Here is a 16,240-nt window from a genome sequence, read left to right as displayed (position 1 = left end):
TAGTATCATCACAATTTAGCAGATAATATGGAGAAAAAGGGTATTTGCAGATGGATAAGTCACTGCATAGTAAAACAACTCACTTTACAAAAGTGACATTTTTGACTTTCAAGGAAGTCCTAATCTGAACTCTAAAGCCCCTGAAAATCTTAGGTGAGTCAGGTAAGACTGACACCCAAAAAAATTCCTACTTGAGCTTTCTGAGCTTCTCTGAAAAATGCATATCAATACAGACAGTCTCCAGGAGAATCAAGAAATCTATAGTACCTGAACAGAAAAAACCAAGTAACTCACAATAAAGCTGGTGCTGGTGTATATGTTTAACTGACCATCTACACAGCTGTCCAAAGCCAGCCTGGCTCCCGACTGCAGCCCTGCAGTACTTTCCAGTTCAATGGGTCTCTTTCCTCAGTAGAATCGAGCTACAGTAAGGATAAGGGGACCTCTCTTCCATGACAATGAGAACAAAATAACAATTCAGTTTTTCCACAGCTTTCAAAATATAAATAAGAGCAAATCATATGGTGGAATGCATCTTTATAATAGTGAGCTTTATGGACGGATGCTTTCTGATAGTGATTTTCTGATTTCTTTTTAATTTAAAGGTATTTTAGATATCGCTTTAGGATATCTTAATAAAAATGAAACTTCATGCTCATAAAATCTCTAAAGCAGGAAGAAGTAGCGAGACACTGAGCAAATGGATGTTTTCTGTATTCTTGAACACATACTACCAAGCTTAGTTGAAACTATCTGCTTTGACATCCTTGGGGATCAAAGTAGGACATCATGACTGAAAATAATAAGTATGGAACACCAGATGACTTCAGTGCATTAGACAAGGTTTTGTTTAAAGCTCTAATGTTGTCACTTTATCAAGTCTGGGCTTTTTTGATTCATTCTTAATTAAGAAAAAATAAAAAAAATAATAAATGAAAAGCATCTTTTTTTTTATTACATTGCAGTATGTTATAAAATATTGGTAACAAAAATGTAAGTTCTGGTATAAGAAAAAATTAGAAGTCACCTCATTCTTGCACTCTTTTCTTAAAACCATGTTTCAAGCACAATTCTCAGGCACATCAAACCTACAACTTTTAACCAAAATTGCTAAGAAACTTCCTTACACCTAGCAAAATCTTTTTTTTGATTCTACGCTTCAGAAGAAAAATAAAGAAGTGACTGATACGATGTACTCTGGGTTTCTGCCTCACCAGTTATGTCTCATCATGTTGAAAAAAACCTTAACAACGTCAAGGATGAGGTACAAAAGGAGCCACATGCTTAAGGAATGAAAAGATATTGTTAGGGAAATGGATGAAACACGCTGTCACCTCAGAATATATCTCAGATGAGTACCAGTGTTATTCTTTCCATGAACAGAAGAAGAAATATCAAGACCTGTATCACACAAACTTGCTCTTCTACACTGCTGTCTAAAATGTATTGGATTTAAGTAACCTCATTGTTGTGTTCCAATATGTGGCTGAATCAATAAAATATAGAAAATTTGTCTTATTGGACACAGTCCAAATATTAAGATTTAAAACCACCCTTCTATTTTTCTGTCCTGTATTCCCACTTGGATTTCTTTTTTATGTTTGTTTTGTTTTGTTTTTTAAATACTAGATCATATTATAAAAGGTGTCTTTGAAGTCTGTGTAATGAAGTAGGGCAGCTTCACTGCTGGGGTAATTCTGCTTCTGTCAATGGAGCTTCCCCTGTGTCTGTAACCTTCAGGTCATTTCTTTGAAGTTGCCATTCTATTCTCACTCTTTTCACTTCAGCATAAATTTTAGCTTCAAAACAACTTCAGTAGAAGAAATGGAACAAACTACTTACTGTTTAATTTTTTGTGAATAAATTAATTGTTACACCTTTCAAAAGCATGAGTTCTATTCAAATAAACTTCTAGATGTATTTGCTTGTCCTACTCATAAACCAGGAAATTTGTACATTTTCTGAAATGCCAGACTCACTAACTATGCTATTTACTTAATGAACTCAATTAGCACTTCAGGGGAGGTAAAATCCTAGCATATATGTGTATCATTTTGAGAACTAGGCTTAGCTTCTTGACAGCATTCGAGAGGAAGATAATGCTTCAATTCTCTTTTACTAGGAGGTCATGAAACTAGACATTCATAACAAAACTTTCTCTACTGTAGCGTTAGTTTTCTGAAGTATATAAGTTTTGGCCAAACATTTTAATAAGGTATATTATTATGCAGTCTGACAGACAAAAATAACCAAAAAAATAAAAAAAAAAGTGGAAAAGAAAAGTTTGTGGTTAAATGTACTTTCCCATTGAATTTTACATTCCCTTGTCCTTTGGGTAGGAGTACTTGGGCAATTATCACAAGTTATGCAAATTAATGTTAACACAATAGAAACTCAATCCATTTTCTTATAGTGGAATAAAAATACAATGTATTTGAAAATATATGTGAGTTTTGATTGGGATCATTTGTGATATTGGCTTGAAGCATAATTTCTTACTGGACCAATATGCTTTCCAATCTAATTGTTTTGGACTTGCATACACACCTTTGATGATATTATCTATTGCTTTACATAATTTGTAGTGTATGCTTTGTTCTGGGGTTGAGGGTTTTTTTGAGTAATATTCATGTGACTCTCTACTTAGCACTGCATATCCTTTCATCAGTAATTTCTCTGATGTGGAATCTTAGAAAGTCCATCACTAAACTATTTACCATGTTGCAGATATATTGTTTGACAGTGACAGCAATGTACTTTATCAATCCTAAGACAAATAATATTCAAAGTATATGAGGAATTAACAGTTCAAAGAAAACAATAATCACAAAATCTTTTATGACTTTTGCTAAGAATAGTGTGATTTCTGTTCAATTCTTATCTGTTATAGGTGAAGAACTACAGTCTTGGAAATAGTCATGCCACATCTCTATGGTGATTAATTAGACCTTCACATCAACCATTCTATTTCTTCATCTTTTGTTGGGGAAAAGTATAATTTTCATACATTCATCTATATTGTAATTTGAAAATTACTTCATCTATAAAAAGGTATTTTTAATATTCACCATACTGAACAACCATTTCATTTGTAAGGGTAGTGTCTGAAGGTGCTGCTAGTTTAGAAATTCTACTATAGAAATTTATCAGCAGCTACTGCCAAGGTTGTTGCCCCTGCCTAAAATCTACACAGCCAATTTGACAAGTTATTTAGCCACAGACACAGCCCAAGGCAGAGACATGTGAGTCCCCAGAGTATCCTGCATTTATTTGACTCTTGGTAGGCTTCATGACCTATTATAGTGTCTATTTTAAGGATTTCATGCAACTGAAATTCTAGAATCAGAATCACTCACACTGGGAGAGAGGTGGGTGGTATTTTGGAAATTGAACTCACAAACAATTCCAAGTTTTACAGGTGGTCCCCATCCCAAAACTAATTCATACCAAAACTGACACTGAAAATGGGATCTGGATTTTCTGTTCAGGTCCATCTATATTTTAAAAAATTATCCTTTGTATGACTTTTTTTTTTTTTTGGTGGTGTTTTGTTTGTTTGTTTGTTTGTTTTGTTTTGTTGGTTTTTTTTTGTTTGGTTGGTTTTTTTGTTTGTTTTTTTTTTTGTTGTTGTTTTGTTTTGTTTTGTTTTGTTTTTTCCTTTCCCAATTGCCTTTGTATCCTTCAGAAATTCTCCTAATATTTGCCTAGCCACAGTGGAAGCACTAAAGTAGATTTCTTAGGGTTGTCATCCAGTTCTAGGTACTATGTTAGCAAAGCTCCTCATAATGTTAAACTACACAAAAGCAGTTTCTATTCAGCCCTGTGTCTCTACACTATTCAGCTGTATTATTCACAGGCTCCTAGCGGGCAAACTTGTGATAGTTTCCCAAATTATTCAAATCAATCTAAAAATAAGTCTTCTGATATGATTACGTCATGACTGGAGGAAATATATCTCATGTTTTGTAATCAAAAAACAATGATTATCATCAAATTGTTTTCAAATTAATTCATTTAGCTGTATTATTACTTTTTTCAGTTTCACAATTTGGAAAGTCCAGAATACTATGATTTATGAGAAGAATATAATAATTTTCCTGTCTGAGACTTATCTTGGGAGAAAATTTTTGGTTTCTTGATATGGCTAATCTTTTTTAAAAATATATAGGCATACATGTAATATAAAATATATTTACTTACATTTTTATTTCATGGTTGAAAATCCAGTAAAAGTACTTAAAGCCACTCATCTTTGACAATCTGGCCTTCTAGACTTCATACCTGACTTAGGTTGTGCTTTCTTTCAAAGACAATTGTCCCTAGTTAAAAACCCAAAGTTCTTAAGGGGACCCATCTCTTGTAGCTCTGCAGCTTTCTAATAATTAAAAAATCTTTGTTGATCTTAATGATATCTAGTAACCTGCACCTAAATGACTAAATTCCTGACTTTTATCAATGGAAAATATTTCTCAGTTTTAACTGGCTGTTCCTTTTCTCCCTACCATTAGTTATTTTGTTTACTGCCATAACAGCATCCCACATACCTTCTTTCCTATCTAAAAGTTCTGTATGTTACAGCTCTCTCTCCTCATACAAGAATTGTTACAGGTCTCTAATTTTTCCCTTGTTCTATTCTTTTCTGGTCCATTTTCATTTCTACTATACCACTTATGAAATGAGATGACTGAGATTTATTGAAGTGTAAGACAGAAGGGATGCCACTGATTTATGTGTCACATTTTGTTATTCTCCCAAGAAACACCAGTTCTCACAGAACATTTCTTATTTTGAACATTAGTGCACACATCAAGACTTGTGTTAGACTGTCTAAACTTCATATTTTGATGTGAATTTAGAAGAGTATCCCCAGTGTTACTTCCCAACATGCATATCTGCACAGACTGAAGTTGACTTTAATTTTTGGCACAACCAAATCCTTTAGTATTTAGTCTTCATTAGAGCTGTGTTGTGCTCCAGGATAATATTATTATTTTAACTTCAGCTATCTGACTCCTTTTTCAGCTGTGAATGTACCTATCAAAAAATGTTGGTCAGCTAGATTTAATCGGACAATAACTGGAAACCTTTCTACAATTTTTTCTCTTTAAATTATTCTCTTTAAATAAAAAAGGTATCCAAGGAAAATTCTGAACATAATAAAGAAAAGGTATTGGAGTCCAAAATCAAGGGTCTTAGTTAGGCTATTATTTTATATTTAGGCATATAACTGTGCTAAGCATTCTTTGCTCCACAGTTCCTCAGAAGTTAAAAAGGCTGTTGAAAACTCAGGTTTTCATTTTGAAACATCCACTTCTGTATTCCTCATTCACAGTTTTTATAAGAAGAAGCTGGGGAAATGAAGTTCAGGAAAAATGTTGGTTTCTTTGTTGTTTTTTTCTTTGAATCAAATTCCAAAGTTCCAAATCTTTTTAACCTTAGAAAGAACTTTCAGTATATCTCTGTATGAGAATAATATATATTTCATTTTGATATTGATTTTAAAATACTCCTGAGCTTTATTAGAACACTCGGGACACAGCCTTGCCAGGTTTCTTTGCCAAAAAAACATAAAACATAATAAAGGCTTTGCATTGCATCACAATGTTTCTCTACTGATATGAGAACAGCCTACTATGAAACATGTTATTTAATTCAAAATGCTAGGGAACTATATAACAGAATGAGCAGAAGGGAACATTTAGAATGAACGTGAGAGGGGAAAAAAGTTGAGTTTTTTTTAAAAGTAGTCTATCAACATGGGCTCAAGCATGCAACACTTCCAAAGGAAGAGATGTAATCCTCATCACTCGAGCAGTTTAAATTTAAGCCACACAAGTTGCATGGGAATATAGAGCAGAGAGAAAACCCACACTGCCTTGAGTTGAATAGTTTGAATGATCTAGTGCATCTTCTGCCTCTTACAGAGCATTGAATAATGATAAAGGTGACAAGTTTTCAGTGGGGGGGATGGTCTGATTATTTGATGGTTTTGTTTGTGGATTTTGGGAGGGGGTTGTTTGTTTGTTTTTAGATAATTTATGGCACTTAGAGAAAATGACAGTGATCAAATATACTGGGCTCTTTGGACTGCTGGTACTTAACCTCTTATCGACCTCCTTCATCCACCTTCCACACTCTCTAAATGACTATCAAAACTTGCACAGCTATGGTTTCTCTCTAAGTTTACTCTGTACTCTTTCTCAGAAGGGTTTTTCTATTGTCATTTCTGTATGACTTTGCCTTGTTTTTCATAGTTACTAATTTATTCTTCCCATTCCTAGTGTCTCATTTCTGTTCTTTACAGTGGTCTCCATTCACCCATCTCCCTTGAACAGTTTTGTTGAAAGGAATTTCTTTCCCAAGACACTCTGCAATGTCTTTGGCATTTGAAAATTGAAATTCTACCTGAGTTTCTGTCTGTGTTGCTAGAAGAAAACTGTTTACCAAGAAAGGCATACTTAAGGAGAATTGTCCTAGAGTCTTTGTCAACGCTTTTTCTCAAAGGATGCTATTTCTCTCTTTATTCTTTTGAGTTTTGAGACGTAACAGAACTAGTACTAGTAGTGCTTGCAACAGAATGTCCCATAGAAAATTACTGTGCCTCAATTTAAAGAATCCAGACAAGCAAAGTGAAGAAACAATAAAGAAAGGAACTTAAGCAGCCAAGCAAACAGAACCAGGTGCATTGTCTTAAAGAAGTTCATAAAGCAGTCACTCAGAACTCTGGGGTCTTCAGACAGAAAAGACTCCCAGAGACCCTCAGTGAAGCCCCTCAGAGACCTTATAAGTCTACATATATATGTTAATAAGTGTTGGGAAATGTCATGAATATGTAACAGGATGGCAAGAAACAAAAATGAATAATCATGGAATGCAAACATATAAACTGTACCCGAGATGTCATGGTGTGCACTTTGACAAAATGATTACCAGTACACCCGGTTCACAGAGTAAATAATGTCTGACTTCTAAACAAACTGAGTCTGAGAGGGTTTTCTTGAGTGCCGATTTTAGACAACAGTTTGGAGCATGCCTGATACACAAACAAACACAGTAAGGCAGAAGAAAGAAAAATTATCCCTTATTATAACTAAAATCTCATTCAAGTGAAGATATTTATATTTTGGGTGTCTTCCTACAGCACCATAAGTGCCTAAATCTGAGGTCATCAACATTAGAATCCATATATATGTAAAAAATTCTGAGTTACTTTGCTTTGTTTTTTATCATGTTCTCTCCATTCATTGTATGGGAAGACTAGAGTAAATGAGGCATAGGCATCTGTAAAATTAACACCCACAATCAGTTGTATTACTCCCAGCAGAAAGAGACAGATACTCAGAGCAACAACTCAACATAGCTAATATGAAATCAATGGAATTATGGCCTAGCTATGGACAAAGTAAAATAACTCAATGATATTAAATTAAAAAATCAAATATGGCTGCTAGTATAAGGGTCAGCCTCAACAATGTCTAAACTCTATTTGATTTGTGGACTTTCGTCTCTTTTGTTCTCAACTAAATGTCTTTTTCTTTCTTGGAATAAGCACATTATTAAGCTTTCCTTAAGGAATAAACCTTTCCAAAAATTCAGGACTTACTTGAGAGGAAATTTCCTAGTACTTCTAATATTTTTTAATGATATTTTTTTACCTCCTTCCTTGGAGCAGAGAGTGATCAAAGTGTGAACTGTATCCATCAATTCAAGCTGCTGTTTCTGTAGTACACTGTTATTGCTTGTTGCCTTGTTTAACTGCTTCTCTAGTTCCTGGATTATGTAGCTTTGTCGTGTGACTAAGCTTTGTAGGTTCTCTTTTTCCTCCTTCAAAGTGGCCAGCTCCTCTTTGTGTCTTTCTTCCATTTCCAAAATTCTGTGCTCAAGAAAGCTAAAATGAAATCAGACAAATAGTAGGTGTTATTTCAAGACAAAATAGTTAAGAATACAAAAAATCAGAACTTTTTTTCAAGGTATAATTCTCTATCTAATTCAATAATTCTAAAAATGTCACATCTCGTAACTCAGCCCACTGATTTTCTCTGTCAAGCAGCCAAATACGACTGATATCTAAGATTCCATTTTGTGATGCTTGAGAGCTATAGTGCTTAAAGTGCATGGAACTGCATAGGTTAGAGTAGGTGTTACTCTTATCTAAGGACATGAGCATAAGGCCAGTAACACAGAATGACAGAATATGTTGAGTTGGAAGGGACCCACATATTCGTATGTAAAACCGCAGACAGAAAAGCCTAAGATAGGCAGAGGAGGGAGGGAGAAGAGCAGGGCGTTGAAGAGCAATATGGGTGGGTCAATATGATATGAGACAAAAATCAGGGGCAAAATGAGAAAGAGCTTGTGAAGGGCTTTGCCACTGAATGGAAGACAAGCACTGGGAGTTATGGACGACCTTTAAGAGATATGGAATCCATAATGAAAGTATCATTTCATGTGGTCTGTGAAGCTGGGATAAGAATTGCACTCCAGATGAGTGGTAGCTTCCTTTACATTAAGAATAGTACTGTTTTCCCAAAAGGTAAACACAAAGTTTGCATTTTAATGTAAGATTCACTTGTTTTCCTTGAGTTGACGTATATATTCCCCCACACTCCCCAACGATATTTTATTATTCCACGAAAGGATCCTCAGACAGAAAACTGTTGAGCATCGTACTACACAACCTTATTACATCATCTTTTTATAAATAATTTTACACATGCATAGAAACACTTTCTCTGGATTAATATTCTTTTTCTACTACCCTCTCTGTCCTGTGCTGAAGTGTACAATTTACAAAGATCAAAGACATATTGATCTATATCTAAAAGAGTAGAGGTGTCGTAGACATAAAGGACAGCTAATATCTATCAACAGTGAACAAAAAGTTTTTCATGACAGTACTTTGATGCTGTGGTGGGAGTTTAGCAGAAAAAAATTATTAATATTAGATAAAGAAAGTAATTCAATCTCTACTGTATACACCAAAAGAGGTGTTTCTCATGCCCACAAACCAACTGGTGGTTACAAACTTGCCAACAAACTGCTTCCTGTTCAAGTCAATCTTAGGTTTTATTTATTTGCACTCTCCCTCCACCTTTGTTTTTACTTCTGGATAATAGATCAGTGGCAAAATGCCTGCATAATTTCAGGTCATTTAACCTAACTGAAGAATATAATAAAATCCATATGGAGTTGTTTTTACTCGATATCACAGAGCCTTAATATGAGCTGTTACAGATGATAACAATGCAAAGATTGAATTCAAGGTCTGGATTTGCTATGCCAGCTAGAGTAAGATCAAACTTCTTTTGTTTGTTTGTTTGTTTCAAAAACCCAAACAAACAAACCCCCCACAAACCAAGCAGCAAATATATTTTTTTTCCTGAAACATTATAAATGTGAGATTTACAAAGATACTGAAGTAAACATACTTTGTAATATCAGCATATCTAGTTCTGTGAAAAACAGAAGCATCTGGGTAAAGGGAGCAAAACAAACGAAAAGATGGGAAGGGCATTTTTCATGGGGCGCCAAACACAAAGGGGAACATGATATCTCATTTTAAAAAGCTCGTTAATTAGTAAAAAAAGCATAACAAGACTTGGTGGACTGGAATGAGATGGTAGACAGTTACAATCTGAAACAAAGTATGGATTTTGAAGTCAAAGACTATAAATTATTTTAACAGCTAATCAGACCTGTGGCTGATTTTTTTCATTACTTCTAACATAAAACACCATGTTCTAGATTCACACAGATTTTTTTGAGAATATTTGTGTGAGAGTTTTGGAGCTTTGTTATGCAGAAGGTCAGATGTAGTTTAGTTAGGCAGAAGTGGTAAAAAATGTTCAGATGGATTTGATTTTAGTCAAAAAGTATTACTTGAAAAAAAAAAGTTCCATTTGATATTTATCAGTTCTATCCACTTCTTTCTACTTTTTTTAAAGGAATTATTGAAATCCTCATTATTATTCTAGATTTTAACTTTTCTAATAGACTACTTATATCAATGCACTTGGCATAGGAACAAGGTGGGTCCTGGGCACAGTCTGTAATAGAATGGATGCTAAGTGGGGCCACATCCCAATCTGACAGCTTACAGTCCACTGAAATATTGTGTATTATCAATGTAAGAGAATATACTGTTCTGGAACCTAGAATATAGCTTTAGAGTTAAATAGTAAGAAAAGACAAAAAAGTTCCCTTTATTTTTGTCCATATTTTAGTACAGTACAATGTATTTCCTTAATTCCACAATATTCTATTTCCATGTCCACAACTAAATGATTTCCATATCTGAATGATTTCATGTGAAAGAAAGAGCCTTTGACAGCCACAATTTATGTATTGCATTATTTGTTTCCCCCCGTGGCCTTCCTAAGACCACAGTAAATGAACCCATGGTGATGACAGTCTTATTTGCAGCAGCACTGGCCATGTAGAGCAAGAAGGAAGAAGCTGACAATGTTTAGAGCTTCACAGCTTGGCATCTACACAGACAGACAGCAAGCAGATGTTTTACAGCTCTAGTAATAGTACGTCCTAACATTTCTGAGTGGTGTGTCAACATGTGGTGGAAAGATGGAAGTGTCACAGCATTTGGTTCCTTTACAGTTTGCTGTGTAGATTAAAAGTCCTATTATTATAAACTGCAAAACTAAGCTCTTTTCAGGAATGCATATGCATTTATGCAATGAGCTTTCTATATCCATAAATCTATATCAGATAAAAGTAAGTCCTGAGAATAGGACCACTCCCTGTATTCCTGGGAAAAGTCCAAAATATTCATTTTGTTTTACTAAGAATCAATGAGAAACCTTTGGTCAAAGCTCCAAATGAACAAAAGGAAAGTCTTCACATAGATCAGGGATTTCTGAACTGGCCTGTTCCAAAAGGAAGAAATCCTTAAACAGCGTGAGAAAAGCTGCTCTTATGGCTTTTGTCTCCAATGTGGCCAGAATTTTTCATTGGTATTGTTATATTAATACTTGCTATAGCTCATTTAAATAAATTTAAAAAAAAAAAAAAAAAAGCAATTCTAGGAATCTCATCGAAAGGATCTTGGAACAGATTGAAACCAATTACAAACATACTTAGCTATTCTTTTTAACAGTTGCAAGACCACTACGTTGTCTCTTTTCTATGAGATCAGGTAACTTCCAATAGATAACTACTATGAAGAAATAACTTTGCTGAGTGCTTAGTAATTGTATTTTCTCAGTTTTTTAAAGAAGCATTGTGAAGACAGTTCAAATGAAAATATTTCTACTAGCTTTCATTAATGACTATTGCTGACACAAAATATTAAAGCAAACAAAAAGAAGGCTGTCTCTATATCAATGAGTAAAAAAATCTTTAAAGGCTGACTGAAACATTCTTTTATAACACTTTCCATAAAATTTTATCGTTCTTTTTTGAGTAAGTATGCCTTTCCTACACACCTGAAATTCCTATATGTTTCCAATATGTTTGAAATTTACATATGTTTGAAAATATTACTGATCTAGACAGACAAAACTGTCATGGAAACTACAAAACAATAAAAATAAATCAGTAGAAGCATCACATAAATACACAATATATATATAAAGACATGCATATATATGCAGGATTTATATTTGTCGTCTTTAATCTGGGGAAATAAATCAGTTTTTTGGGAAACAGAATGAAGTTTTGAAGAAAAAAATATTGTTAACATGAGTAAATACCAATATTCTCCATTGGACAATGACTCTTTGGAGTCACTATCTAGAAGATAAGCTAAAAACAAACATACCCATGCACACCCCAAACCAGGCAAATTTAATTTTCCTAAAAAATAACTGTGTCTCAGTGCCTAATGTAGTGATTTTGGTGGGGCTAGGAATCTATTTTTGACCATATAAATAATGTCTCGACTTTGTCAGGATATAAGCCCATGGAATGCCTGGTGCAACTGTGCTATGTCCAACTGATTCAGAAAAAACCCTCTAATAATGCTGGAGAGGGTAGAACACCCAAACAGAAGTCTAAGAATGACTTCCAGTGAAAGCTGTTGTCATTTTGAAAGGTGATGAAGTAGAACATATAGGAAGCACTCTGATAGCTGCCCAGGGAGGAAGGAAAGTCTGGTTTACACAATTTGCCTTATAAGGTAGGTAGTTTATTCACTAATCCGTTCCAGACCACAGGAGTTTAAGAGATTTTTTTAATCTTTGTTTTCAGAGGCCTCAGTTTAGACATGTGAGAACAGGATATAGACCAGATCTTAGAGATGGACATCTTTCTCACTAAAATAATCTTTAAAAAAATCAAGATATATTAAATATACAGAAAAAACATATACTTGGTTGAACTATTCAATAAATAAAAACAAATAATGTCACGCTAGAAAAATATTATTTGTCCATAAATATATGGGTTTCTTTTACTGTATATGTATGGGAAGACAAACAGGTTTGTCTGATTTCAATGTTTATTTTTGAGTGCAAGAACCTTATTCTCTCATGGAGACAGTTTCTTTGTACTTCCTTTTAGACAAGTGAAATTTTCCCTGTATTGTTAAGTGTTGATCATTCATACTTACCTTGGTGGTCTGATATCGTTTGATCAGTTTAAAGAAATATGAAAATATGTGTCCCCATATTTCTCAAGGTAAAAGAAGTAACTGGAAAAGTAAAGTAATCCAGAATTCCATTATACTTTTCCTCATTTGTTTCATTTTAGTAAATAGAGGTTTTTTTACACTTGCATATTGAAACAAATGACACACTATAAGTTAAATGCAGCTGGTACACTCTGGGGGAAAAAAATGGGGCTTATAAGCCACTCAAGCAGGGAAGTCTTTCAAGAATAAATCAAAATAACATTTTGAAAGCTCTTGTGGGAGAAAAAAAAGGCAACGGAAGAAACCATCATTTACATTATAGTGGGTGGGAACCCACAAAACTAAATTATTTATGGCATGAGAGCACTCAATAGAAACATGATTCTAGGGTAAATGTGACTCTACTTATGCCATGGAAAATCTTTCACTTTAGTGGATAAAAAGAAAAAAAATTAGTCCCTCTTCCAGCACAGACAGGAAGTAAAAAGAGAAGTCAAGAATAGACATATTTCTAGTCTAAAGAACATGCACTGGTCCCTTGTTGATAGGCAGCGTTCGTTTTATTTAAAGATAATATACAAGTTATTATAGCACCTCACTGATGAATTATTGTTACGATAGGAGTTTGCATTACTTTCATTCAAAATCCAGTTCTTAGAAAGTGACTAAACTGTGTTTTTTATTTTATATAGGGGAATTTTAGCACAGAGAAAGAAATTAGCAGTTCACAGTACACCATCTGTACAATTATTCTTGCAATGACAGTAGTTCCTACACTAGTTCCCACTGTGGTATAAATCTACTGCAAAAGAAAGACCCTTTCCAAAAAAGCTTACCGTCCATGTAGGCAACATGGATAAAATATTTTATTGATACGAAAGTGATATGGAGAGGATGAAGAGAATTCAACTGCAAATAGCTACTAAACACAGTCCAAGGGGTAATCTGTAAATACTGTTTAACTTTAAACAAGATAAAATCACTGGCATTTCCACAAACCTAGTATCTGCTGAGGTGACCAAGATTTGTCCCACAGTGAACCTGACACACACATAACTGATTTCAAGATCAGGACCTGCAAGACCAAGGCTACACAGTTCTTTATTAGGAATAGATGATGATACAAGAGCTGCTGATCTATATTTTAGTGTAATCATAACACTGCCCTCTCCCTAATTTTATCACTCCCAAGGAGAGTGTAAAAGAACCTACACAGTGCATGCCAGGTTCTTGCCTCATTGCAAGATGCAATTCCACATGCTTTTGCATTTATCCACATATACCTATACCTCTGAGAGAAAGACTAAGGTGTGCTTTTTAAAATAGTCCTCCTTTTCATCTGACTTTTCACGGACCATTTTATCATGATGTCAGCCAAGTCAAAGGTCAACTCAAGTAAATCTTATTTGTTTACTGACATAAAGGTTTTATACTCTGATACATTACTAATGTAAAAAAATAAATTCAAATCATTAACTGTACTAGATTCAGTCTCTTGAGCAGCCAACAAAATTTTATTGTTAACCAGATTTCAGCAGATAAAAGTACAAGTATTTATATACTTAACTAATGCTTGGATTAATCCCAATTTGATATAGATTTGTAAAATATGTAGAATGAACTGCCTCCTGCCCATACCCACCCTCTCTGTGGATTACAGGGAGAGCCCACATAAATATTTTAGGTGAATTACTTAGTTTTGAGATGGCTGAAGTCAAAGTTAATCTCATGCTAATTTATTTACATTTCCAGTTGGTTAAGGGATATCCATGGAGTTAAGAGTTTTCAGTGTAATCCAACTTGTCCAAAATTATATTTGTTGGAATTACTGGTTATGAATAGTTGTTAGATTAAACATATTAAACTGATTTTCACAATCACTAGCAATAGTGATTGCTTTGCAACTAGACACACTTAACAAATACATTTCTTTGTAACAATATTTTCTATTTTTCACCATTACCTGGATTTTGCCTTCTTTATTCTGTAGCTCCTTGCCCACCTTGGAGTTAGTCTGCCTCATGTATAGCCCTGGGCAAAGTTTTTCTGCCTCAGTTGCTGATTCCTGTCCAGCAGCACGGGGGTCCCACTGCACTTTTTGACAAACTGGTTGATCTCAATTGAAACAGTCCTCTAAAACTTGTATCAGATGCTTCAGTATCTGCCTCATGTTTAAAGCTGTTTACCTTATTTCATTCTCAGTGTAGACAGAGGAAATGGAAACCACAGTCGTAGTCAGACTGACCTCAAGGTTATTCTTTCTAGAAGGGAGCCAAGAGTGAGGCTGTGGAGTGAAAGCCCTCCGTGTCCTCCCTGCTCACACCTGTCCATTACAGAGGCTGTATACACTGGGTCTCTCAAAGGGCAGTCAGGAAGGGGAATGGCTTTTCCCACTGTACTGGGTGCCAGTGCCCAGGTGCTGGCAGCGAGGGCTGTGGGGCAGCCTCTGTGAAAGAAACAGTGTTGCAGGCACAAACATCAGAGAAGAGGAAGAAAGGAGGCACTGGAGCAGATAGAACCCTGCAACCTGGGGGAAAGACCATGGCGGAGCAGATATTTTCCACAGAGGACCCTATGCTGCAGTTGATGTCCAAAAGTAGGCTGCAGGCTGCGGAGAGCCCATGTGGAGCAGCCCGTGGGAAAGAACTACGCTGAAGAAAGGAAAGAGCATGAGGAAGGAGAGGCAAAGGGTTGTGCACTGTCCACAACCCTCATTCCTCATTCCCCTGCATGGCTCATGGGGGAGACAGAAGAGTCAGGAGTAAAGCTGACCCTGGGAAAAAGGGGAGGTAGGGGTGAAAGGTCTTTTTGGTTTTGTTTCTGTTTCTCACCATCCTACGCTATTATTAATTGGCAGTAAATAAGGCTGTTTTACTCATGACAGTAACTGATGAGTGATCTCCCTGACTTTATCTTGACCACGAGCTTTTTCATCATATTTTCTCCCCATTCTGATGATGAGGGGTAGTGACAGAGTGGCTGGGTGGGCTTCTGGCAGTCAGACAGGGTCAACCCACCACACACGCTCTCTGACATACTGAATTGCCAAGTCCAGTGACTTCAGGTGCCACAAAAAGGGAACATTGGAACTGCTTCTTGACACTCACTTTACTGCTCAAAAAAAGTTGTGCTGCTAAACATTTTTTTCATCAGCTTCAACATAAACCCCAAATGTTTACCATTGACTTATTCTTTAAGTGGAGCATGGCTCCAGGTATGCTATATACAACTGAGTCCAAAAGGAGAGAGATCTCATTCTACATGTCATATATTTGTATCCATTAAAATTAGAGATGAACTACTGAATATTTTCTGTTTCTTATGGACTTAAAGATGGTTGAAAATTTCGTCATTTTGTATTAATATATTTCTACTTGAAAGTGCTCATAAAAGTTATCCCAGTTGTCATGAAGCAAACTAAGAAGTGAACTTACAGTGAACATGAAAAGTGGTAAAAATCAGCTTATGTTTATCATACAGGAGCTAACATAGTGTAAGTTCACACCTTAGGTCTTTTAGCCATTTCATAAACATTACATCTGCTTTCCACTTATCATATTTGCTTCTTTCATTCCATCAGTTGCTTAGAAGAAAGTATGCACAGATCATCTTGTGATGAACAGAGAGTGTAAAAGACTCATTCTTACCTGTTTTTCT

General features: G+C 35.2%; 1 protein-coding gene across 1 annotated transcript in view; it reads right to left on the bottom strand.

The window, feature by feature from the left end:
* ANGPT1 (angiopoietin 1) overlaps positions 1-16,240 on the bottom strand; it is a 156,525-nt gene that overhangs the window by 61,492 nt on the left and 78,793 nt on the right. The window contains exon 4 of the mRNA XM_027897914.1: positions 7,656-7,888. Within this exon, the coding sequence (XP_027753715.1) occupies positions 7,656-7,888 (233 nt within the window). The remainder of the gene's footprint in view (positions 1-7,655; positions 7,889-16,240) is intronic.

The sequence above is a fragment of the Empidonax traillii genome, unplaced genomic scaffold (genome assembly GCF_003031625.1).
Source record: "Empidonax traillii isolate 1590-97213 ecotype Southwest subspecies unplaced genomic scaffold, ASM303162v1 scaffold566:size1034704, whole genome shotgun sequence".
Classification (NCBI taxonomy): domain Eukaryota; kingdom Metazoa; phylum Chordata; class Aves; order Passeriformes; family Tyrannidae; genus Empidonax; species Empidonax traillii.
Note: the sequence above shows the minus strand (reverse complement) of the source record. Positions and strands in the feature narration are given on the sequence as shown.